Below are 26050 nucleotides of genomic sequence, written 5' to 3'. Positions count from 1 at the left end.
TTGTGCACACAAATTACGTAGTAAAATTAAATTTACAAATAAGCAATTCATGTGACGAAAATAAAATTCCCAGTAGTACATTAGGTATTAAATTTTACTAATTACGGAATAATATATTATAATAATATGTAATTAATTAAATAAGAATAATTAATATAATACTTAATGCTACAATTTTAAATTGTATTTTTAAAAAATGGGAACATCTAACGCAATCATTAGTAAAGTAAAAAGTTACTTTATTCTCTTTATCGTAACTTATCTAATCTTTAGCAAACAAGGCTCCATAGGGCTGCTGTAATGCCCGGTTTGGCTTTTTGACAAAAGTTTATCTATTCCAGTAGTTCCCAACCTCTTTTGTTTCAAAGACCACTTTCAAAATTTTGTTTATCTACAACAAATTTCTCAATTTTGAAAAGAAAATACAAGCATCTTAAAATTTTTGCTATCAACATTTTAGATTTTCTCCTACTACTCGTATTTTCGATCTTATTGTTTTTTTCCAGACATCGGTTTTCTCCACCTCTGGCGAGTGGCGACAGAAGCTTCGCGACCACCAGGGGGTCGCGAGCCACATGTAGGGTGACACTGACTGCCTTAATCCTAGGATTTTTTGGGTCAAATAATAAAAAAGTTACACTTAGGGTACTTAATCCATTATTGTCTTTGTCATATACGGGTTAGCAAAAGCATAAAGAAAATAATATTTTAATTAATAAACTCTTCTATGTCTGCAAACGATCACCATGCTCAATTCCACGTAGGTAGGTTATATATAGGTAGGTTAAACTGCAATTTTATAATTAACATGGTGGTTTCCATCAAAAATGATGTCAGGGATAATATGAGGGTGTTTATTATATAATGTGACTAACATGTTATTATCATTAATTATAACAGAATATGACAGTGTTTACCTAGCATACTTTGAGTGTACTTGTGTCTAGACTTTAGATTTAGACTACTGAGAGAAATATGACTCCGAAATCAAGGTATTTAACTTAGTACTATCTCAGAATATATATTAGTAGTGTACTATTTACACCATAGGTATATTAACTTTATGATTTACACACCATTCACTTACTTGACACTTTGTGATACTAGCATTTTAATACTACATCTTGATTATAACTTTAAAGCTTTTTAACTTCAAAAACAATATAATTTTCATTAGGAAACCTGTACATTTTCTTTTGGAAAATAAATTACCTAAGACTAAGAGCCAGTCCACACGACCCGTTGCGTCGACGCAGCGCTGCTGTTGCGTTGTTTTACATACAAAATATAACCAAGGTACACACGACGCGCTGTGTCGTCGTAACGACTAACGCACGTACATGACGGACAGCAGCCCCCGAGACGAAGCGGGAGGGGGTGTTGACGTTAAGACTGCTTCGTAATAACGCTGCGATGACGCAGCGCCCGTCTGGCCAGCTATGCGTCAAACGGCAACGCTGCGTCGACGCAACGCTGACGCAACGCGTACGGGCCGTGTGGACTGGGCGTTAAGGGTGCGTTCAGACGTGCGCGTGTTTTGCGCACGTTTTCCCAAACGCTACAGCTGCTGCAGCAGAAAGCGGGCACGTCTGAACACACCGTAATGTCAAACTGAAGCTAAGCTTCTGCCATGAGTCATGAGTTCATGACCATACTCCCTTTTAATGATTTAAAAAATATATTCAATACCGTGTCAAGAAAATTGATATACCTACTTATAACGGTTAAAATAACTTCTGCAATGTTTAATTTCAGAGTGAATCACCAAGAGCTTACAAAAGCAGAAAGCTTTATAGTATAAAGCTTTTGTAAGCTCTTGGCTTACCTATAAGCTATTAATTTTTGTATAACCCAAATAAAGAAAATGCGGATTGCGCAGTTTTAAAACTTTTTTTATCTGACTTAAGGGCACGCAACGCGCAAAACTCTGACGAAGAAGTATGTAGCAGAGACAAAAAAAGACTAAAACAGAGAAAAAGTTTTCGCACTCTCATACTGGAGCATGTTACGGACTATTCTGCAAACTCTTCTTTACACGGCTTGAAATATATCGGAGAGAAGAAAAGAACTACGATTGAGAAGTAAGAACAGTACAATTTAGTACTGCAGTATATTATACGTACCTATATAATGTATTTTTTCTAAACCAAACAATTTTTCTTTATTCTTAAATGTTTATTGTTTGGTTCCTAGTTTTGTTATTAAATACCTTTACATATTATTATTACAGGTTATCTTTTTTATGAACTGGACCGCAAAAAAGCAGATGAATTACTTAGTGGTAAACGATTGGTACCACAAATCGACATTCTCTTTTACCTCTTGATCTCTAATTGCTTTAAAGGAACATAGTTTCCCTACTACTACTACTATTTTTTTTTAATGAAATAGGGGGGCAAACGGGCAAACGGGTCACCTGATGGAAAGCAACTTCCGTCGCCCATGGACACGCTCAGCATCAGAAGAGCTACAGGTGCGTTGACGTGGTATTTCTCCGGTCGAGCCGGCCCATTCCTGCCGAAGCATGGCACTCCCACGTCAAAAATGTCTACTATTTACTACTTTTAGTAGCCTGTACTATAGTTTCGACAACATTGGAATTCGAGTACCCACTCATATCATAATTTTCCATTGCAGGTTGTTCTGGATCCTCGTTTTTGTATTCAGTTTGATCTTATGTTCAACTCTTATAAGGAATATTTACATAAAGTGGGAAGAAAGACCCGTCATAGTTTCATTTGCTGAACAGTCGACTCCTGTTTGTAAAGTAAGTTTGTAAAGTAAGATTTTAAAACTGAGGACAGGCTAGGTACGTTATACGTACTAGCAACTTTTTTGATAGAAGAAAATGCATGCATTTTAAATAACTCTATTTCATGTTAACAGCGACTCCGTTCCCGTGAACAGTAATAATAATATTATGTATATCCCACGGAAATGGTTTATTATAATCCACATCTATGGGCCAGGTAGGGCCACAACACTGCGTTTTGACGTCGTAGCGCAAGAACAACCTTTGAAAAGCGAAGTATTTCATTGCGATGCGACGTCGCGCGGCAACGTAATGTTGTGGCCTGGGCGCTGGCCCTATGTGAATTTAGGATTTTGTAATTATTAACAATTTTTTACATTGCAGATCCCCTTTCCTGCAGTTACGTTATGCTTTGAGACAAAAGCATTTCGGAGGACATTTAACTATACCAGTATTTTAAGTTCCATGTTAAAGAAAGGAACGATTGATCAATTTACCGAAAATCAGTGAGTATCACGTTAATACTCGTACTGGTAGTTCTAATATTTTCATAGTCTGGTCGCAGGACAGACTGATTTCCTGGCAGGGTCACGGTTGTGTATCCCGCGTATGCTTTGGCTCTGCCTAAAGCGGAAAGTAGGAACACCCGTTGAAGTTTTATTGGGTAAGCGGCCTCCACCGCTGTGGGGAGTCCCACATACATAGGGGCAAACTAACTTTGACATTAGCTTAACTGCATTAGCTTCTTACAAGTTCAAAAATAATTTCAACCGTTTTATAAAAAACGAGCTTTTGTCCGCGGCTTCGCTCGCGTTAAGAAGTATTATTATATACTTTCATCCTTTAATGTTTTGTATTTTTAGGAAAATCAAGTACGACATGATGAGTTCAATATGCGGACTGAAGGACGGTTTTATCGGAGCCGATGATCTACTGTTTCACAATCTGACCGAAGACATTCAGTTTTTAAAAGAGGTATTTTTTTATAAAAAAAGGAGTCAAACGAGCAAACGGGTCACCTGATGGAAAGCAACTATCGTCGCCCATGGACACTCGCAACATTAGAAGAGCTTGAGTTGCCGGCCTTTGAGGGACAAATTATGTATTTTATCGCTTTTGAAGAAGCTTAAAATTATATAGTAATAAAATCACCGTTCGTAGAAACCTCAAATTGGGGCCATTAATTTTACCACACTTTTTGCCTCGACTTGCCATGTCTTTTAACAAGTCTATGAAATTCAACTGACTTTTGCATCTTAAGTTTATCCGAAAAATAATTCAAGTATTGTCTTACAGATGCTGCCCAAGGAAAATTATGTTTTAGACGAGTGCGGTTGGAAGAATACGATTCTGAATTGCCCAGATATGTTCACACAAATTCTGACAGATGAGGGCAATTGTTATACTTTCAATACATTAGGACCTGATGATATGCTCCGTGTCGAAAAGTTAGTAAATCATACAAATTAAGTATTTAACTTATAACGCTATTAATAAGGTTCATCGGAAACGTTATTAAAATTTAAAACATAATATACTTTTCGCAGAAAAAGTACGAAAAATCGTGTTATTGCAATAGTTTTATTTGATTTCAGTTTAAGCACTGACTACGATTACATGGAGTTTGTTAACAAAAGTAATTGGAGTCTGGAAAATTGGTATCGCTTCAACGCATCAGGTAGCACCAATCCTCGGTTTAGCCCTGTAAGCAGTTTGTTCAATGGTTAACCCCAAGGTTTACAAAATCCGCCATTATTATCTAAGTGTTACGTAGAATAGGGGTTAAGTATCTCGCGGATCTTCCGTAACGACGCGCGACAAAACAATCACGTCAAGACGGTGATAGCGCTACGCGTCATTTAGCCTATTGTCCGTTGATCCGTCCAAACTCCAAACATCGCGTCGGAGAATGTTTGAGAAACGCAACATGAATCATCAAACACATTGACTTTGCGGCGACACTCCGCAATGCAATAGAGCAATATGATTTCCCGCTAAGCCCTCTATAACACGTAATAAACAACACAAGTAAGACGTTAGTTAAGAGGAGTCCACACCGCCCTTTTTTTCCATACAAACGTTTCCTGTTTCCTCCCTGGATAATGCTAGTAAAGTTATAATTTTTTTCCTGAATATCTACGGCCCGTAATACAATGTCCCTATGTTTTCTTTTTTTTTTCATAATTTAATTATTAAATAAGATATGGACGTTCAAACACCCCAAAAAAATGGCCAGATTTTCCGCTGTGTTTAATCGTCCAGAAAACAGATTTGGCTAGATTATACAAAAAAAGCAAAACATAGGAACACAGCTCAAGCCTTTCTTTAATATTTAGTGAAAAAAGTACTTAAATCGGTTAAGTTTTGGAGAAGGAATCCCCTGATTTTTCATCTGAAGGAATCAACGATTCGTTGTCCCCTGACAACGAATCGTTGATTTTCTGCAGTTGTCTCTATCGCTTTCTGTGGTATAGGCTTGAGGTAAGGGAGACAGCTATAGATATTACACGTACTTTTTTTCATTTCTCTAGCCCCTGGTGTATCCTCTTAACACATTGAAAAATGTTTTTTCTTCCTGTGTTTTTCGTTCAGGCATTTGGAGCTAAAGCTGGATTGGAGCTCAGTGTGAAGGTTGCAGAGGAAGACCTAGATTATTATTGCAAAGGTCCCGGAGTAAGGGTAAGTCACTCAAATATAAATAGATATCGCTAATCGCTCAAAATTACAACATAGCGATTTGACCACAAACGAAATGATTAAATTGTGAAATATCCAAGTAGGATAACATTTACAGGAAAACAGCTGTTTTGAGTGACACTTTACATCTTTGTAATTACATCCCTTACATTAAGTACATATTTATATTATCCACATTATCCTTGTAGGATTGTATGACTCTCTCGTTTTGTAGATCTTGCTCCACAGTCCAGACGAGTACCCTCGACTGTCGCAGCAATACTACAACCTGCCACTGGGACAGGAGGTAGTGTTTGCAGTCAAGCCCAACATGATGACCACATCGAAGGGTCTAAGACCTTATGTTCCAGTCAGGTTGGTATATCTGAACTAGAATATCAGTCATGCCTCCGAGATCTTAACCAAAGGTTTAAATCCGAACGTGGGTTTGACTGCCACGTTGTAATTACAAAAACATTATTTTCAAGTTTTATAAACATAGGACATTGATATTGACAATTAAGACATACTGAACTTGCACGTGGACAACAAATCACCTCTGTGCTTTATTTTCGAGAGAAGAGCTGTGTTGTGTTACAGGCGGCAATGCTATTTCTCCGACGAGCGATATCTCCGATACTTCAGGGTCTACAACCAGGGGAACTGTGAGCTGGAGTGTCTCACCAACTTTACCTACACCAAGTGCGGTTGCGTCCACTTCAGTATGCCTCGTGAGTATTACAAAAGCAGGATTATAAGATAATATTAAAATTAATATTATTAAAAAAAGAGAACATATATCTTAGTGTAATTTAGTGCCCAGTTTCCAAAGTTGAAAATGGGCTTAAACTAAAATACATAATAATATATTTTCACGGTTTCTGAATTTACTTTGATTTTATGTAGATGGACCTGAAATACCGGTTTGCAGTCGAAAATCAGATATTGATTGTATGGAGAAGGCACAATGTAAGTTTTTTCCAGTTTTTGTATGACCATGACAGCTCTTATTGAGCAGCCAGCCAATAGTAATGTTGTCAACATATTTTTAGCTGAAATTATCGATTTTGATTCATTTACAAGCTGGGAAGAAGACCATTTTGAAGATCGTCGACAAATTGGAAAATGCCAATGTCTGCCAGCTTGCACTTCTTTAAAATATGAGGCAGAAACCAGTCAGTCCGATTTTGATATCAAAAAAATTGTTAAAATCTTGGAGGATAATTACATGAACATGACTGTTCCTAACAAGTATTGTATTCATGCAAATTTATTATTTACATTAAATATTGTATGTGGAAATAAATTACTAAAACATTTTTTTTTACTTTTTTCAGTTTCAAAATGCTGAATTTAAAGATTTTCTTTAAAGAGGGACAGTTTATAACGTCGAAGCGATCAGAACTGTATGGTCGATCGGACTTCATAGCCAACTGCGGGGGACTTCTTGGACTTTTCCTGGGATTCTCGCTGCTCAGTGCTGTGGAAATTCTATACTTCTCTACATTGAGGTATGAAAGAGTCGTAAATTACATTTTTTTATCCTTGCTAAGAGCCTGAATCAAATCTGGAGCCCTGAAAGATCAGGCGTCAAACAACAGCTCATATAGTAGCATTTTATTTGAACTTTTGGCGGTGAGGTCCCGGTGTTGGCGGCGGCGGAAAGACTGCTGACAGGGGTCTCGTAAAAACTGCCACCCGGGGCCTCACAATCGGCAAGGTCGCCACTGCTTGTACCTACATTTTTTGTACAGTAAACTACAAAATTTGTAATATAAATATACAGGGTAGTTTTTAATACTGATGTTCGTCATATTTTATTGTTGTAGAATCTGGTGTTTGCTGTGGAAGAATCATCGTGATAAACAGTCAATGAAATCTCCCATCGTAAAGGTTTATAATTTTAACGATAAAATTCTCTAAGCTCAAAACACTATTTTATTTCTAAGTAGCTTAGTAAGTGAAGTTGTCTCTATTATAGCTAGTTAATTATCACTGATAATGAACGGCTTATAATTAACTGATCACCAGAAATAGTAACGTTTCACAGACAAAAATAGTAAATGATCACCAAAATACATAACACCATTTTAATGTAAAATGATAACCAAAAATGTAACATCTTAAAACCAAAAATAGTAAATGATCACCAACATTATACTAGCATTTTAAAGTAAAATGATCACCAAAATTAGTAAATGATCACCAACATTGTACTCGCATTTTAATGTAAAATGATCACCAAAGATTTATTATCTCGCTAATGTATTTATGCAAAATGACTTTAAATAAATCATTGTTACTTAAACCAAAAGTAGTAAACGATCACCAACATTAGACGTCAGAATTTAATGTAAAATTATAACCAAATATATTTTTATTTAGCAAATATCCTATTAAAGAGAAGAATACAGATAGACGAACAGACAGACATGAAGTCCTAGTAAAAGAGTCTCGTTTGTACCCTTTGGGTACGAAACCGTAAAAACGGGACTCTATTACTGAGACTTCGATACCTGTCCGTCTGTCCGTCTGTCCGTCTGTCTCTAGGGCCTAGGCTGTATCTCCAGAACCGCTCCAGCTAGACTTCTAAAAATTTCACAGATTGTGTAAATCTGTTGCCGCTTTAACAACAAGTACTAAAACAAAATAAAAGAGGCTCCCTTACAACAAACGTTATTTTTTTGGCCTTTTTTGCTCGATATCAATAATGGCAACCAGTAGGCACGTTGATATTTTCGCAAAGGCCTTGATTTCAGGTCCACAATTTCAGGTCTAATTTTGTTCTCTATAACGGTACGGAACCCTCCATGTCCGACTCACACTTGGCCGACTATTTTGTTAATAATATGCTTACATGTTTTGTCAATCGTAGTGATTTATTTGGACAGAAATATCGCATGGATTTTCTCACAAAGATTTGGTGATTGTTTTACTATTTTTGGAGATCATTTACTATATTTGGCGGTCATTTACTATATTTGCTGCTCATTTACTTTATTTGGTGATCATTTACTATATTTGGTGTTCGATTACAATTTGAAGTGTTGTTATGACTAAAATAGCTGATAGTGTTGCTATTTTAGACTTTATTTTTTTGGTGTTAATTATCTTTTTTTGGTAAGTTTAGGGTATCAGTGCATTTTTTGGTGGTTATTATATTTGTTCCCATAATGAACTGATAATAATTTCAGTACCTAATTATCACCGTAACCATAGCAAGTACCAGATGAGTTTTATTATGTATTGCGTTGTAGCAGCGTCAAAGCAACGAAGGCGTAGCATTTAATGACCACATTCGTTGTGACGACGCAACGCAACGAAAACGGGCAGTGTGGCCACACTTTAGGTCTAAGTGTCTAAACACACTAGGCTGAAGTTACGTGGCGTAAATTCCGCATAATTACGTCAACACTCAACGCATACCAAATACGGACGAAACGCGACGGAATAGTGTGTCATCGGTACTTTAAAATACATTGCGGGCGTAATCATGCGCAATTTACGCCGCGTAACTTCGGCCTAGTGTGTTTAGAGTACACACAGAGTCGCAACTCATAAGCTTGTTTGAGATTTATGTAGGTAAGTAATAATTTTTTGACTTACTTAAGTAAATATTTTTAAGTAAATATTGCAATTTGCATACCTATCTAATATTATTTATTTTTATCAACTATAATATGCACAATGTTTTCGCTCTATATAATGGCGTTACGTAGGCACTTAATATATTCACAAAACACTAAAATTATTATACTAGTACTTAATGATGTAATACTAGTACTTACTTAATGATGTAAAAAAATATCACAATTTTTTAATTAGGTAAGAATAAGATTAATTTTGGCAACATAAATATTATAACACTTTGTATGACAAAGATATTATAATAATATGATACACATTTTTATTTCGTTTTTGGCCTGAAAACCTCTGTTTTGTCCTTTACGACACTTGAAATTATTACGTTCGAAAATTCATTTGACACAAAGCAATGCTTTTCAACCTGTGAGTCGCGACCCCCTGGGGGTCGCCAGATGTAGACAGTACTATTTAGGTAAAAAAATAAAGATTTGAAAGATTGATATATTGTGAAATATTATATCAAATCTCCTCTTCCTTTTTTTGGTTTTTTGGAAGACGGTTAAAAGTAGGTATTAAACTTTTAACCAAGTGACAAAAAGAATGTTATTGCTTTTTTTATATAATTACTCGACCAGACTGTAAAGTGTAAACACCTATAACTTAAGTAATTGGCACACCTAAATGAACATGATATCATAAACAATTAATTACCTTCAACTGGCTTTAAATTAGTCGTCATTAAGTCTATATGCCTTTTTTCATTAGATACTACATTGTTTTATATCATCATTTTCATTTACCAAATAGAAATGAATTTTTTTCGTTGGAATTTTAATTTCATAATAGAAAGTTGTAAGTCCCAAAGGAGCAGACATTTCATTGCCAACAAAACCAAGCCTAAAATATTATTTCATTCGCCTCAGTCGAGAGCACTAGCCAAATATGAAGAGACATTCCAGGTAATAAATAAATATATAAATGTGTTTTTCTTCTAAGGTATACAATATATCTACAAATATGCTATATTACTGACATTTTTAGGGCTAGCAGCTTTGGAAATTATGACAAGGATTATGATAAAACGAACGATACATCATCAGGTCGTGTGAAAGTAAAAAGAACTAAAAGCAGTCTTTTTAAAGACTACTTAGTGGACTTTACGACTAATTCTAATTTGCACGGTCTCAAATATATCGGAGAGAAGGATCGTACTCCAGTTGAAAAGTAAGATTTTTTATTTTTATAAAAATTTATCATATAAACAAGCAGGAAACATACTTACATAAAAAATATGTAAGCATAAACTTTTAGCCCCTTATCAATAAATACATTTAGGTAACGTAAAATCTAATCCAATTTGTGTATGTTTGAAAAACCACTTGACAAACTGTTAACTGAGTCCGGGTAATGCGTAAGCCGTAAATATTTTAATTTGGTGGTTTTATTGTAATATAGTCTGAGCGATAAGTTGAGAATGGCGAAATATAGAGAGCTCGTATAAGGGTCATAAAAATACGTGCGATAGCTCATTAGATTCGGGAAGACGTCTACAAAACTGTATCGGAAGCGTGTATTAGCATACAAAAAATTGCAAAAGTTATAAGTAAATTAGGTTTCAAAAAAAAGGTTTTACGTTTTTTGTTAAAAACTCCGAAACTACTAACATTTAAGAAATTAAAAAAAAAAGATTTTTAAAGGGGAGGAAATTTATATAACTAAAATTCCCGACTCCCGGAATTCTATCTCTATTATGTCCTATCACCGTTATACAGGGGCTAGAGAAATAAATAAAAAGTACGTGTAATATCTATAGCTGTCTCCCTTACCTCAAGCCTATACCGCAGAACGCGATAGAGACAACTGCAGAAAATCCAGAAAATCAACGATTCGTTGTCCCCTAATTCCTATTCCAAAACTTAACCGATTTTTAAGTACTTTTTTCACTAAGGATTAAAGAAAGGCTCGAGCTGTGTTCCTATGTTTTGCTTTTTTTTGTATAATCTAGCCAAATCTGTTTTCTGGACGTTTAAGCACAGCGGAAAATCTGGCCATTTTTGTGGGTTTTGGAACGTTCGTATCTTATTTAATAATTAAATGATGAAAAAAAAAGAAAACATAGGGACATTGTATTAGTGGCCGTAGATATTCAGGAAAAAAATTATAACTTCACGAGCATTATCCAGGGAGGAAACAGGGGACAACGTTTGTATGGAAAAAAGGGCGGTGTGGACAACTCTTAAACAAAATTGAGATGATAGTCTTCCGTTTCCTGCCGTAATATTGATCGTTGTAGTTCCTTTCCGGTCTTTTTGGCGCCAAGATGGCGCTACGATGGCGGTAAGATGGCGGTTTCCGGTGTTCACCAGGGCAGGCGCGCGCACTTTCTTCCTCATTGGCGTCTTGAGTTTTGTGCCGTAAAGACGTATAACGCTGTTAGCGTTCGTTAAAGTTATTAAAATTATAAGAAATTTTGTTTCTTTGCTAATAACTATAATATTCTTTTTCTTAAATAGTTAATAATTAACCTCGAGAGGCAGAGGAAGAGGTGACAGAAAATTTTGATTTTCAACAGGAGTTTCGAGAGGGGAGGCTATTAACCATGTTAGGGAAAATGTGGGGTGCTCCTTCTTTCCTTTTAAAAATTAATAACCGGTTATAAAATTCAATTTTTACGAAAACCGTCCTCGACTCTTATAGTCATGTTAATTCACGGACTTCGTCCCCAGAAATGGACCAGGTTATTCAAACGTTGCTTAAGGAATAAGCACAGAATTTTAGAATATGCCCACGAAACTCAAGAGTTTTTTTATCAAAAATGTTTTAAACCCAAAAAGCGAAGTAACTATGCGCCCTATTTTCAATTTAAAAAAGATTGAACGAGTTTCTAAAGATAAGCAAATTTCAACTGATAGCTACTCATCGAATACCAGAATTTCTGCAGCCCAACGATTGGCTAATGGTTAGTAAAGATAGACCTAACGCAGGCTTATTATTATCACACACCGGTGTCTCTACACCATCGTTGTTTGAGGTTAATGTACAGAGGTCAACTCTTACAAATGACCTGTTTGCCATTTGGGCTGGCCACTGCCCCCAAAGTTTTCGCGTCCCTGACAAATTGGACAGCAGAATTACTACTAGAACAAGGTATGCGTATAGTCGCTTTCTTACACAATTTCGTAATTGCATGCCAGCCTGATGTTAAAAATTTGAGACTGCAATGAGGAAGAAAGCGCGCGCGCCTGCCCTGGTGAACATCGGAAACCGCCATCTTACCGCCATCGTAGCGCCATCTTGGCGCCAAAAAGACCGGAAAGGAACTACAACGATCAATATTACGGCAGGAAACGGAAGACTACCATCTCAATTTTGGTTAAAGGCCTTGAATAAGGTTCCGGACATAATAAGAGTTTTATTGGTAGGTAAAACTCTGCTATTATTTATAATTCTCTGAAAGTAAGCCTCCGCGAGGCATTTCTAGGTAGCGCGCGCGGCTTCAAAACCGAGCACGTCACACTGATTATTTTTTTAAAGGTATTAAATATTAATGTAAAAATTTTCAAAAACTTATGGTATATTCCGAACACTTCAAAGAATTTGCTCCCGTTGGAAATTTAACTTAAAGTTAATTTTTCAACAAATTAGATAAATGTTAACTAACGAAATTTTTTCGAACTTCCGTCCTCATTGTACTTTAAAGAAAATGTTTAAATAATTTTCGTAAAATTTTTCACTTCGTGGAGCCCTTGATATAAACATACTTAACAAGGTCACGCCATAAAAGTTAAAAAAATAATAATGCTATATAATCATTTTTTATAACTTGAACAAAAAACTAGAAATCCAAGTAATATTGTCAAAAAAAAGTTGTTTCAGTTGTGCTCGGTTTATCTCTATATTTCGCCATTCTCAACTTATCGCTCAGACTAATAGTTCAAAGTAACTACCTTAAGTAAAGAGTAAACCAAATAAAAGTATTTGGTTTACTCTTTAATCTTTACGTATCGTATTTTTTTTCGTGCGGTTTTTTGAAAATGAAGACTATATTTCTTTTTGAATGAGGCTTCTTTCTTAAAATTATCCTTTTTCATAAATTATGAGCAGATAAATGGAGGCAGATACATCGTCCATCGTCTGTTTTGTTTTAGAATTTTCTGGCTCTTTATGTTCACCTGCTGCGTAGTTCTTTGCTCTGGTTTGATTCGGAAGGTATGGATAAAGTGGAATGAGAGTCCAGTCATTGTGAGCTTTGCTGAAACCTCTACACCCGTGTGGCAGGTAATCTTCTTTTTACATAACCTTTTATGCCTTTTTGCTTTATCACGGCAAACTCATATTAGGTATTTTTCACTTCGCCACTTTTTTCACAGCTTTTATCGTTTTTTTATTTAAGTTTTGGTACGGAAGAAGCTACAAAAACGGTTTTCAAAAAGAACCAAACTTCCTGAACTCACTTAAATATAGATTAAGTACAACTTTCTAGGTGTTATAGTCAAGGCGCAGGCAAACAAGTAATTTTTACAAAGGCTCAGTCGTGAAATGTTGTACTTTGAACTTAAGCAATTTTCCAAATGGAAATTAAATTATTTGTGTTCTCTAGATACCGTATCCAGCAGTGACGGTATGCTTCGAGACCAAGGCACGGCAGACAGTATTCAACTTCACGGATTACTATCACCTCTACTACAACAATGAGACCTACGCCAACATGACAGAGGAAGAGTAAGTCAAGACGATAATATTTTACTTTGAATCTGTTTTAATTGAAATTTTTAAATATTTTTAGTTGAAATAATAATGGAAGAGGTACATAGTAAGGAATAAAAGAAAATTTAAAAAAGTTTTAACTACATGCCCCATGGTCCCACAATGTGCATAATATTAGAGAGTGTTGCAAAAAGTCCCTCAAGAAATAGGTTTGTCGCATTTCTTTTCCTCGACTCACCCCGCTCTCGCAATCTTATGCTCCCGCAATTCTAAAATTATTGAAGTTCATAAAGCATTTTGAATTAGGCGTAACACCTTTGAAGATATTTCTCTTGTGTGCGACGATCATCTTGCTCCGGGAACCGGCAGAAAAACCGCCGACGGCCGTGAAACTATAGAAGTTCTTAAAGGGGTAAGTTTTTTAAGGTCAAAACCTACAAAAACTGCAATCTTCGTCGTATTAAAACCTATAGATAAAATCATTATTATTATTATAAATGTGAGTGTGTCTTGACTTGTCCAATAACTGAACTGATTTAGATTTAATTTGGTGGGTGTGGTCCATGGAGATATTTTTAAGACGAGAAAGGACATTGGATAGTTTTCATTGCAAAAATGTTCGGTAACCGCGGGAATACAAAATTCGGCGCAACGCTGTCGTCATCTAGTAATGCAGGATTTTTTTCAGCTGTCCCCCAATATGAGTGAGGTGTTCCTTGCGTGTAAATGGAAAGATGTGTTAAAAAATACGTGCGAAGCGTTGTTCCTGCCGATCCTAACGGAAGAAGGACATTGCTACACCTTCAACACTTTGGGAGCCGACGACATGTTTAGAGTGGAAAAGTAAGACACTGTGATTGTAGTCTCATAGAAAATATTGATTTGTGTTCTGACTAAAAGTTATGTATTAGGTACATCCATAATATTTATTTTTGCAAATGAATTTGAATTTTAAATTTGGATTTTGATTTTCAGTTTAAACACGGATTACCCCTACTTGAACAATGCCAATAAAACCTACTCGTGGACGCTAGAGACTGGATACTTTCCTAATACCACATTGGATGCATATCCGTATCGGGGCTCCGTAAGTAATAATAAAAAACAAACAACACCAAAGAAACAAAAAAAAAAAAACAAATTAAGAGAATGACGGTAACCGAATTAGAAAAAGCTATTTTCCGGGGGGTTCCGACGCACAGTTTGAGTTACACTGATGTCAGCAAGTGATTGCTTAATTTCCTAACATCAGTCGTAAGGTTAAGAAATATTCTTATCTTTAGGTACGTTGTTTGCTTTCAGGGTTACGGAGTGAAAGCAGGACTCACGTTCTTGCTTCGAGCTAAACAAGAGGAGCTGGATTACCTCTGCAAAGGTCCAGTACAAGGTTTTAAGGTAAAATTATATCTGTTGGTGGCTTAACATAACCGGACCAAAAACCATAGGTCGAAAATCCGTCTATGAAGCAATATCTTTATTCTCTGAAAATACATACTCGTAGGTAACTATTATTAAGTAAGTAAGTATACATAATATTTTCGAGCTATCCCTCCAGTGTGTACGGTGACAGTCATAAATGCCACGTTTTGTATGGCTAAGGTCATCTGTTTTAAGTCTTAGTTAAAAAAAATATAGTTATTTTTTAATTTTACCGTCCAGATCCTTCTCCACAACCCGGCAGAGTTACCGCGGGTGTCTCAACAATATTTCCGCGCGCCGCTGTCGCAGGAGGTCATCGCTGCCGTCAAGCCCAAGATGATGACCACCTCCGACGGCCTCAAGCCCTACGATCCTACCAGGTGAGGTTCGGACAGTTGGTGAAAAAATAAGTCTGTTTATGACTGTTTTCACCGACTGTCTTCTAATCTTTAGTGTACTTACCTGGCAGTTGGTAAAAACGTAATTAAGTTTATAACTGTTTTCACCACGGAGTTAATACAAAGTTCACCAAAGGTAAGTAGGTACACTAAAAATTAGGAAGCACCTAATTTTTAGTGTACCTACTTACCTGGCATTTGGTGTAAACGTAAGTGAATTTATGACCATTTTCACCAAGGGCCTTACGTGAAGGCCCTAGCTGTTAGGCATACCTACTTTCTTATGGTATCACAAAGTGGTTGGAAGTTTTTGTCATAAAATAATCCATACTTCCATACTTACTAATATTATAAATGCGAAAGTGTGTCTGTCTGTTTTTTTTTTTTGCGGCCCCTACTAGGGGAGCTCTTGTTCCCCCTTCCGGAAGAGCCTGTCTGTCTGTTACCTCTTCACAATTAAACCGCTGATCCGATTTTGCTGAAAGGCATGGAGATACCTTGAGTCCTGGGAAAGGACATAGGATAGTTTTTATCCCGGAAAAATTTACGGTTCCGGCGCGATAAACAAATTTTGGCGCAACAGAGTTGCGGGCATCCTCTAGTAGTTTATCTTATATTACTGTCTGTTATTTGAATACCTTATTTACTAAAAAATAAGTAAAGTCTTGTGCTATCGGACAATTTACCTTTAAAAAATGATAATTACAGTTTTACGGCCTGTCCACATCTCCACGTCACGACCGTCAACGTAGAACGGTGCGGTAACCTGCGTGCCATGTTACCGCACCGTTACGTTGACACGGACGTGACGTGTAAATTTACGTCAACGTAACGTGAAATGCACGTCACGGTGTAACATTTTACGTCATTTTTCTTAAATCTCTCTCCCTCAGTCTTCTTAACAATTATAGCAGAAGCAGAATACGTATTGTGCGGTCCATATATAGATAAGTAATGAAGAATGTAGCAGTTTTACAAATTACAAGGCATGGCGACGTACAATGTTGCTATATCGTGATGTGCATTTTACGTTACGTTAACGTAAATTTGCACGTCACGTCAACGTACCGTGCCACGTTACCGCACCGTTCCACGTGACGACGTTGTGGCATGGAGATGTGGACAGGCCCTTAACGTAACGTAAAATGCACACCACGATAAAGCAACATTGTACGTCACCATGCCTTGTGAAACTGCTACATTCTTCACTACTGATCTAGATGTGGACCGTACAAACGTATTCTGCTTTTGCTATTGTCAACGTAAAATGCACACCACGATAAAGCATCATAGTACGTCGCCATGCGGCATGCCTTGTGAAACTGCTACATTCTTCACTACTGATCTAGATGTGGACCGTACAATACGTATTCTGCTTTTGCTATTGTCAAAAACGGAGAAAAAGAAGAAAAAAGACGTGTATTTTTATTACGTTAAGTTGACGTAAATTTACACATCACGTCAACGTACCGTGACACGTTACCGCACCGTTCCACGTTGACGACTTTGTGACGTGGAGATGTGGATTACTCTTACTCCATACCAATAAAAAGATTCAAACTTTGCATCCAAACGTTAAACTTAGGTATTTAAGTATGTAACAATTTTAATGTCAATCCCCTTACTAATAAATATTTGAATTTGAATTTAATAAACATTGTATAAGCTTTGAATAGTTATTAGCTTTGAATACTTACGTTTATTAGTAAGGGGTTTGTCTATAATCTTTTTATATAGTCCGACTTTTCTGTCGTATTTGCAGTGTGGTCTGTGGAATATTTTTATTAAGGAGGCAAGACTCTATCCAGTAATCAGCTTCGATGCAAAATAACACGAAAAGTACTAATAATTGGGTTATAATATGGTATAAAAAGGCACGACTCTACCATTTTTCTATGTTTATTCCTCAATTAAAAGCTAACGACGCAAAACCTAAAAATACACGAGCAACGTTTTGACCTGCTTTTGAAGGGTACTCTTGGCCCTAGGTGACATCAGTGACAAGTATCGATTGTTCGCAGGCGCCAGTGCTATTTCCCCAGCGAGCGATATCTTCGCTACTTCAAAGTATACACGCAAGCTAATTGTGAAATGGAGTGCCTCACTAATTTCACCCTCGTGAGATGTGGCTGCGTGCAATTTGGGATGCCCCGTGAGTGTTTTGGAGTAAGGGTCAGGGTACACTGAGGCGCAACGCAGCGCAGAGACAGTGGTTTCGTCTTGGTTTGAAACGCTTATCGTAATACCTACTACACCTGCTGCTAGCTAAGCAACTAGGTATAGTTAATACCATAGCTGGGCATTAACTCGTTAATCCGTTAATCGTTAATTAACGAAGTTAACATTTTGATTAACGGATTAACTTTTAAGTTAACTTTTAAAAATATTAACGGACTCGTTAACTTCCGTTAATATGCAGAAGTCCGTTAATCGTTAATCCAATGCCTACTATTTACCGCACGGTACCGCGGCGCGGCGCGAAAACAGGTTCAGACAGTTAGTATGAAACGACAAGTGCCGGGCGGGCGGGCAGCGCGGCGCCGCGGCACGATAGCAGCGAAACAAAAACAATACTAGATACATTTTCAGGCGCATGCAAGTGAGAAGAGATTTGTTTCGTTTTATCATTACTCAGCGTCGGTGCTTATAGAGAGAGTGATTTGTTTATTATTATTATAAATCATTTGCATGTTGATAAAGAAGAGTGCAGTATAATTTAGTTAGGTAGAATACAATAATTATTATAGAAGTATTTTGTTTTGTCCCTAACCTGTTAACTTCCAAAACCTTAAACCAACAGGTTTTGTAAGTACACTAACGCAATGATATATATTATATAATTACAACAAGGCCATATTACATAAATATTAACGGAATAACGTTAACTTGCGTTAATTTGTCCGAAATGTAACGCTTTAACGTTTAACGAAGCTAACATTTTTTTTAACGGATTAACGATTAACGAAGTTAACTATTTGATTAACGGTGCCCAGCTATGGTTAATACTGACTTTACTGGCTGCTTTTTTATTTCAAATTACGAAGTTCTTTACCTATGAAACGACAGCCCAAGCACCGATCCTAAGTCGGACATGTCGTAATATTTACACCCATTAGCCATACCTTTAAAAAACTTTCCGAAACTGAATAAAAGCAATTTAATGCGATGTTTGTTATCACGCAATACTGACGAAAAGCAACGCGTGCGGTGCGGCTAGGTCTGTTTTACCTTAAGACGTCCCAGAAAGTTTACACATCTACATTCTACGCTTTTGAGTTTTGCACAACGTTTCCGTAACTTCGTAACCTAAATTCTATTTATGTTTTTATGTTCAGATGGTCCAAATATACCGGTGTGCAACGCCGGCAGCGTGGCCTGCATCAAACAAGCCGCGAGTAAGTGCTTTGTTTACTAAACTGAATCATCAACATCATCATTATCGCCATCATCATGACGTAAGAATTCACTAGCCTCATGTGGATTGACATTAATCCTTCGATCGTGGATTCTTGGAAATCTATTGTTATTCTATTGTGTCTCGCTCACCGGTGAGCTTATGGAGCATATGCCATTTACCCATCAAGATGGGTTAATGGCAATGTGGGCTTCCGAAAAAAAACATGGGTTTACTTTGACCATGAAAGTATTAAATAATTGTAAGTATGAAATACTTACATTATTGTATCATACACTTGGTACACCCAAACCTGATTTAAAATTAATATTTAAAACATAAAGACACTGTGATTTACACTAACCTAAATTCCTCCCATTTATATGTATAGTCTACCTTCGTCCTTCCCCAAGCATATCTATACCTCTGCTTCTTTCAGTGGAACTAGTAACGGCGGAAGTGAAGACAGGTTTGAATCAGCACTCAGAAGAAGATGTGAACCTGAGTGAGGCTAGGGTGGTGGCGGCCCAGTGCAAGTGCCTGCCGTCCTGCACCGCCATTGAGTACGAAGCGGAGACCTCGCAGGCTGATTACGACTGGAAGGCCATATTTAGGGCTTATCATCTACCTATTGAGGATGAGGATGAGGAGTAAGTAAATATAGGACAGACTATTCATAGTTGTATGCGCATAATTATATCAAAATTATAATATGTATAATAATAAAACTTGAGAGGTGTCAAGGGACACCCGGATGGAACGAAGTTATATAAAAACGCCATCTATTGACGCCCAGGAATACTAACGACATTTTTGGGGAATTGCAATACAATTTATTTAAACGTCCGGTCGACGTTGCTGTTTAATCTCAAAAACGCCATCTAGTTGACGTACAGAAATCCTAAGTACCACTCAATATGCACTCAATATACTTATCAACGCCATCTGCTCCTACTTCGCAGGTACTAAAAAAGTGTCGTTTCATCTAGCCTCCTTTCGCAACGTGCGATAAGAAACATCGTTCCAATTAATATAGCTTTATTACAATTTGCAGTTCTAAAAGGATATGTGAAATAGTTTTCTCGATCTCTAGCGCCCCACTACAGAAGTTTCGCGACCTCCCAGGGGTCGCGACCCACAGATTGACAAACACTGGACTTTAGACTTTTGAGTTTATGTTCATATAGCATGTTTCGCTTAGATTATACATAATATCTAAAATGTTTGAGGCGGCAAAGGTAAAATTCTGATTTTTGTAAAAATATGTCTCTTGACAGACAGGTGTTCCACATTTAAAAACTTTTTTTTTTCAGTCTGCTGTACGCGCGAGTGATGGTGTTCTTCAAGGAAGCCCAGTTCATAACATCGAAGCGGTCGGAGCTGTACGGCCAGACGGACTTCCTCGCCAACTGCGGCGGTCTACTTGGACTCTTCATGGGCTTCTCCTTCTTGAGCGTAGCCGAAATACTGTACTTCCTTACACTCAGGTAAATCATGCGCGGTCCAAAGAGATTGAGGAGAGGAAATTACCAAAATCTATGTATATTATGTACCTAATAGCTGTGTGTCTGTTATTTTGACATGAGTTATGAGTATTATCTACTTGTCTCTTTGACGATTTTGCTGTCGTACAACTGGACTGCTTTTAATTCATTGATATTATTTTAAAATTAAATATTATATCTTTCATTCACAGAATCTGCTGCCTGTTATGGAAGCGACGTCAACATAAAGCGAAGAGATTCAAGCAAAACGCTGTCCTTAGTCCGGAGCCCGTTAAAGTTAAACAAATGTATACTGATTAAATTATGTACGTCCTATTACTATTATGCTTTGATTAACTTTTAAGCAAACTCTTTAATATACTTTTTTAACTTATTCGCTGCTGTACCTCTATAAAGCTCGGTCACCGCAAACAGAAATCCGGTAAATAATATGGCTATTGCACACAGAAGCAAATGTTTAAAAATGTGATATGTTATTTAAATGTCCTTAGTGATATTATGTCACTACATAGAGCAAGACAAGTAGCAAAAGGTCAGCAATCAAACTATGTTTTCAGTGACCGAGCTTCTAGCATTGTTTTGCATTATTTATTGCAAGTATTTTGAATTATTTAAATGATGAACAATGTCATTTAACTATGATTGGTCAATAACAAAGGTCAATTTGAAACTTAAATGTAATTTACTTAAATAAAAGGAATTATAAAAAATGAGTGTTTTGTTTAATTAAACTGTGCTGGGGCCGCTAGGTTTCTTTTTTGGTGCATATCCGATTCTGTTATGGACTTCATCCACTTTGGTTCCACCGGCGACGTTCTTTGGGGTGTCTTCTTGCATTTCAACGGCGATCGACGAATTGTTTGCTTGTTCTCTCCTGTATGCTTCGTATTCTTGGAGGTCGTCGAGTTTCAATGATATTTCTGTTAATGGTCTACGAATCATTTTGTCTGTAACAAATAGTTAGAACAATATATTAAAGTTTAACAATACCCGTACAATTTATCTACTTATATAATTTGAATGAGTACCTCCGGCCTACCAACAACCGTGTATTCTACGCCTACGAAAACATTTAACTTTTTTATTTTCTGGCCATTGCTCAATAGAATAAATTTAAAAGAAGAAGAGGGAGTTTTGCTGGGAATATGAAAGAGTGATGTTGTGTTTTTGTATTATTTTCCTAAAATTGTGTTATTTCGGTTTTTATTGTGTAATGTTGGTAGAATATTAACCATTAAATATCCGATGTCGTGCACAAGTGTGGGCAAGTGATACAACTTCAAGAAACGTGCCATTTTGTGTTCCCTCCAAAACTCCATCGAAAGTTTTAGCACAGAATATATATTAGTAGTACCAACAGAAGTCCAACTCGTGAAACCCGTTTAAAAAAATAACAACTCTTGCTGCGATACTATAAAGTTCAAATTCCGACCGCGCAGTGCTAGGTGCCTACAATTATATTTGCCTACATGTGCGCTCTCTTTCTATCGCGTAAGAGGTACCCTTTCTGACGAAATCAAGATTGTCACCTTTTAGAAAATAAAATATTCTTCTTTTAATTACTATAGCTACTAATAGCAAACTTTTTATAGTAATAATCAAATTTTAGTAACCCAACGTATATTTTATAATAGTTTTATATTCGATTATAGTGTAGGAGCTGGACAGGATTTTTTTGCAACTTAAACATAGTAACTTGTGTTTATTTATGTGTAGTATGCGGTTTGTTTGTAACAAATTGGTTTATTTGCTATGTTTGTGTATTTTTTTATCTTTTTTTGTATTTTAAAGTCTTAAATTACTTTATTGAAATATTTCTTTGACTTTTTTCAATTGTTCATATTTATCAGATTAATAATGATTCTGTCACAGCGGTTAAATCAGTACGTAGATAAAAAATCTTGCGCGCGCGTCACCGCTCGCTTGTGAGTCCCTTGTGATCTGCCCCTTTATAGGGGTACTTACAGTTCGATACCTAAAGGCGCGAGTGGGACAGGCCTGGTTTTAGTAAACGGTCTACCACTTTACTTCTTAAAAAATGACTTTAAATTTTGTAAACTTTTCACGAAAAAACTTTTTTTTCCCGCCATATTTTACTTGACACCGGCCATGGTTAAAAAGCCGAGCGCCATATTATGAACAAAAAAAGAAGAAGAACAGAGTGACATTATTCGATAGTGCCAACATACACATTTTAATTATTAGTGTTGTCATGTGCTATTTATCGACTATCGTAAGACGAAACATAACAGTGTCATTATTATCTTAAAAGTTCTAACACATTAACGGCCCTTCCCAATATTCAATCTATCTCTGGTTTGACATACAACATTGAATTGACATAAAATAATATATGTCTCTAATGTCTAATGTGAGCTATTCCTATCTCTAGTAGGGCAAGACCAGTGATAGATCAAATATTGGGAACGGCCGTTAGGCTCCCGCAAACAGGCGCGATATATCGCGCGATCGATCACGCGATATATGTTTTCAGTACATTTTGTATAAGAACTCTTATGTAGTTACACACTGCTGCGATAATAACGCCGCAATAGAAGTATAATATCGCAAGAACGCAGTATTGCCAGATGTACGATTTATTTTTTTAATTTAGTGGGAAAAAATAAATATTGTGGATAAAAACCCACAATATTTATTTTTTGGGGATATTTTCGGAAGTAAAATTTTTACAGCTTAAATAATATATAATATTTATTTCGTTTTTAGTACTATTATTATCATTTTTATTGTTATAATATAATCATATTTTATTATAATAATTAGATATAATAATTATTAAATATCTTATTATTAATATTGTTCAAATTCTAATGAACGAATTATTTTGCATAATGTGTAAAAAAGTCCACTTTGACCCATCTTTTAAGGTCATTTTGAAAATTGCATAAGCAAAAATAATGACGTCATTGATATTTTTTTCAAAATCAATTAATTTCATTAAGTGTTCTCAGCCATAATATTATCACTTAAATCTGCGGTGCTAAAATGGTCATATTTAGCAATTCCTCTCAATCAATTCAGCAAATGAATTGTCTAAACTGTCAAACTGACAAAGGCCAGCGGGGCTAAAATGGTCGCTTTGGAGAATTATATATTGAATCATAATATGGTTCATTTTTAAACTCCACTTTGTGTGCAATTCATATAGTGATCCGCTTCGATTAATGATTAGTCGCCGCGCGCGAGCGCCGCGCGAGAGACCATGTAAGCGAATCACTATATGAATTGCACGCAAAGTGAAGTTTAAAAGTGATTCGCTTCGATTAATTAATAGTCTTCGCGCGTGAGCGCCGCTCGCGGGATCAATCATTAATCTAAGTGAATTACTATATGAATTGCACGCATAGTGGAGTTTAAAAATTAATCATATTATGATGATTTATATGATTCTCCAAAGCGACCATTTTAGCCCCGCAGACCTAGTGTGGAGTCCTAGTGGACTTCACACTAGCTCTTATATTATATTACATTATTATATTACAAAGTATAACTTATAACTAGTGTAATAAGTTTTACATTGTAATATTTTTTTAATGCAATAAAGAATTATAATAATTAATTATTTGTCAGTTTGACAGTTTAGACATAATTATGTCAAATTAGTACGAATTACTAGACATGAATTGTAAGCAAAGTTGCATTTTGCGATTTAAAAAAAACGATTCATATTATGATTCGTAAACTGGTAAACTGGTATGGTATATATAACTGGTAAAGAATCCCTCCGCCTTTTAGGACGCCATTTTCAACGACGGTTTTGAGCCTTACGTTTCGGAACAAAAACAAAAATTCGTAGTCTTCTGGCAAACTCGTCGCGATAAAATCCCATATGGCTTACCAAATAATTCGGTTTTGTTTGTTTGTGCCCCAATTTACATATGTCCTGAGGTGCTGCCCTCTATGGGAGTATCCCAACCTTCTTTCCTATTTAGACACCATTTTAAAAGACACAGTAATGAATATTTTCAACTGCCAAATCTCTAACACCTCCTGGGCCCAAGCTACTCTCCCGATTCGTTTCGATGGCTTGGGTCTTAGAAGTATGTCCAGCGTGTCTCTTCCCGCCTTCCTTTCTTCAGCTCACAGTATCCATCCTCTCTTCATTAAAATCATCACCAATTCTTTTGGAAACATAGGCATTGTATCACTAGCTGAGGCGATCGACGCTTGGAAACGTGTTTGTCCCAGTGACGTTCCTGTCAACCCCAACATCCAAAAGAATTGGGATGAACCCCTAATAAAATTGACACAGTCAGAGATCCTAAGTTCATCGTCCACTAGAGATCGCGCGCATCTCCTGGCGTCCGCTGAGCCGGAATCAGGTTATTGGCTCCAGGCATACCCATCATCCAATACCGGAACACTGTTAGATAATCATACATTCAATTTATCACTCAGTTTGCGACTAGGAGCCAATATCAGCGAACCCCACCGCTGCCACTGCGGCGCCGCAGTAGACCGCCAGTGTCACCACGGTCTGTCTTGTCGACGCAGCGCCGGCCGCCAGTCCCGCCATGCTTCCTTGAACGACGTGATCTGCAGGGCCCTTGCTTCTGTCAACGTGCCGGCCACTCTCGAGCCGAACGGTATCGCACGTGACGACGGCAAAAGGCCCGACGGAATGACGCTCGTTCCGTGGAGCCGCGGGAGGCCTCTTGTTTGGGACCTGCCCACCTGCGTGGACACGCTAGCGGCATCGCATGTGACGGCCACAACAAGGAAAGCGGGAGCTGCGGCGGCACAAGCAGAGACAAACAAAAGAAGAAAATATGAAGCACTGGGGAATGATTACTTTTTTGTACCTTTCGGGGTTGAAACCCAGGGTCCGTGGGGCCCTGGTGCCAAACAAATGTTCAGAGAGTTATCCCAAAGACTGGTTGAGAAAACTAACGATCCCAGAGCTGGCGCTTACCTCGGCCAACGTATCAGTCTTGCGATACAGCGAGGTAATGCTGCCAGCCTCTTGAGTACATTGCCCGCAGCCTCTGACTTAGATTTAGTTTTTTATATAGTCTTTGTTTTATATTTTAGCATTATTTATAGCAATTATTACTTATTGTGATAAATATCATGATATATTTAAAATTAAAAATAAAGGATATATTAGCAACTGGTAAACTCTTTTAAATATACAAATATCGATTTTCAAGTGATATCGATACGTGAATCGATATTTTAATCGGTATTTTAATTTTACCGATATTAATTTTACCGCTATTTTCCTTAGAAAATATCGGCAAAATATATATAGTCCCTGTATATATATACAGTCCCTGTTTAAAAGATGCTTTAGGAGAAATTTTTTTGAAGAGTTGGCAACACAGGTCGCAGCGCGGCGCTCTTTGATCTCTCGTAAGAAATATCGGTCGATAAAATCGCGGCTGTGTGCAAGGAACGCGCGATATATCGCGCCTGTCTGCGGGAGCCTTTATTATTAACTATCCACATATTTATTGTTTTTTCAAAAATATGTTACATGACACATTGATCACATTGGCTGCAACATTGGTTATGTTATAAAGTACAAAAATAATGATAAAACTTTTGTTCTATATAGTACATTAAGTCACAGCCCAAAAGTATTTGATTTTAA

At 36.8% G+C, this 26050-nt stretch overlaps 1 protein-coding gene across 1 annotated transcript; it reads left to right on the top strand.

Annotated features, from left to right (window-relative positions):
- Nucleotides 1–975: 975 nt before the first annotated feature.
- On the top strand, nt 976–21140 carry LOC121735666. Its single transcript, XM_042126568.1, has 27 exons — nt 976–992; nt 1908–2081; nt 2638–2767; nt 3137–3258; nt 3616–3727; nt 4049–4200; nt 4348–4456; nt 5345–5431; nt 5664–5803; nt 6029–6159; nt 6335–6397; nt 6481–6679; nt 6766–6939; nt 7258–7341; nt 10010–10237; nt 13162–13291; nt 13614–13735; nt 14027–14132; nt 14409–14563; nt 14696–14807; nt 15023–15115; nt 15380–15519; nt 17559–17689; nt 18873–18932; nt 19371–19581; nt 20245–20418; nt 20628–21140. Exons 1-27 carry the CDS (start codon nt 976–978, stop codon nt 20734–20736), a joined length of 3465 nt encoding a protein of 1154 aa, XP_041982502.1. The 3' UTR covers nt 20737–21140.
- Nucleotides 21141–26050: the final 4910 nt, after the last annotated feature.

Source organism: Aricia agestis, chromosome 17 (genome assembly GCF_905147365.1).
Source record: "Aricia agestis chromosome 17, ilAriAges1.1, whole genome shotgun sequence".
In the NCBI taxonomy this organism is placed as follows: domain Eukaryota; kingdom Metazoa; phylum Arthropoda; class Insecta; order Lepidoptera; family Lycaenidae; genus Aricia; species Aricia agestis.
Note: the sequence above shows the minus strand (reverse complement) of the source record. Positions and strands in the feature narration are given on the sequence as shown.

Excerpts from the sequence above, each read along its gene's own strand:
- LOC121735666 (XM_042126568.1), top strand. Across the intron at positions 5,432-5,663 it reads GCAAAGGTCCCGGAGTAAGG|ATCTTGCTCCACAGTCCAGA; the intron begins GTAAGTCACTCA and ends CTCGTTTTGTAG. Across the intron at positions 5,804-6,028 it reads AGACCTTATGTTCCAGTCAG|GCGGCAATGCTATTTCTCCG; the intron begins GTTGGTATATCT and ends GTTGTGTTACAG.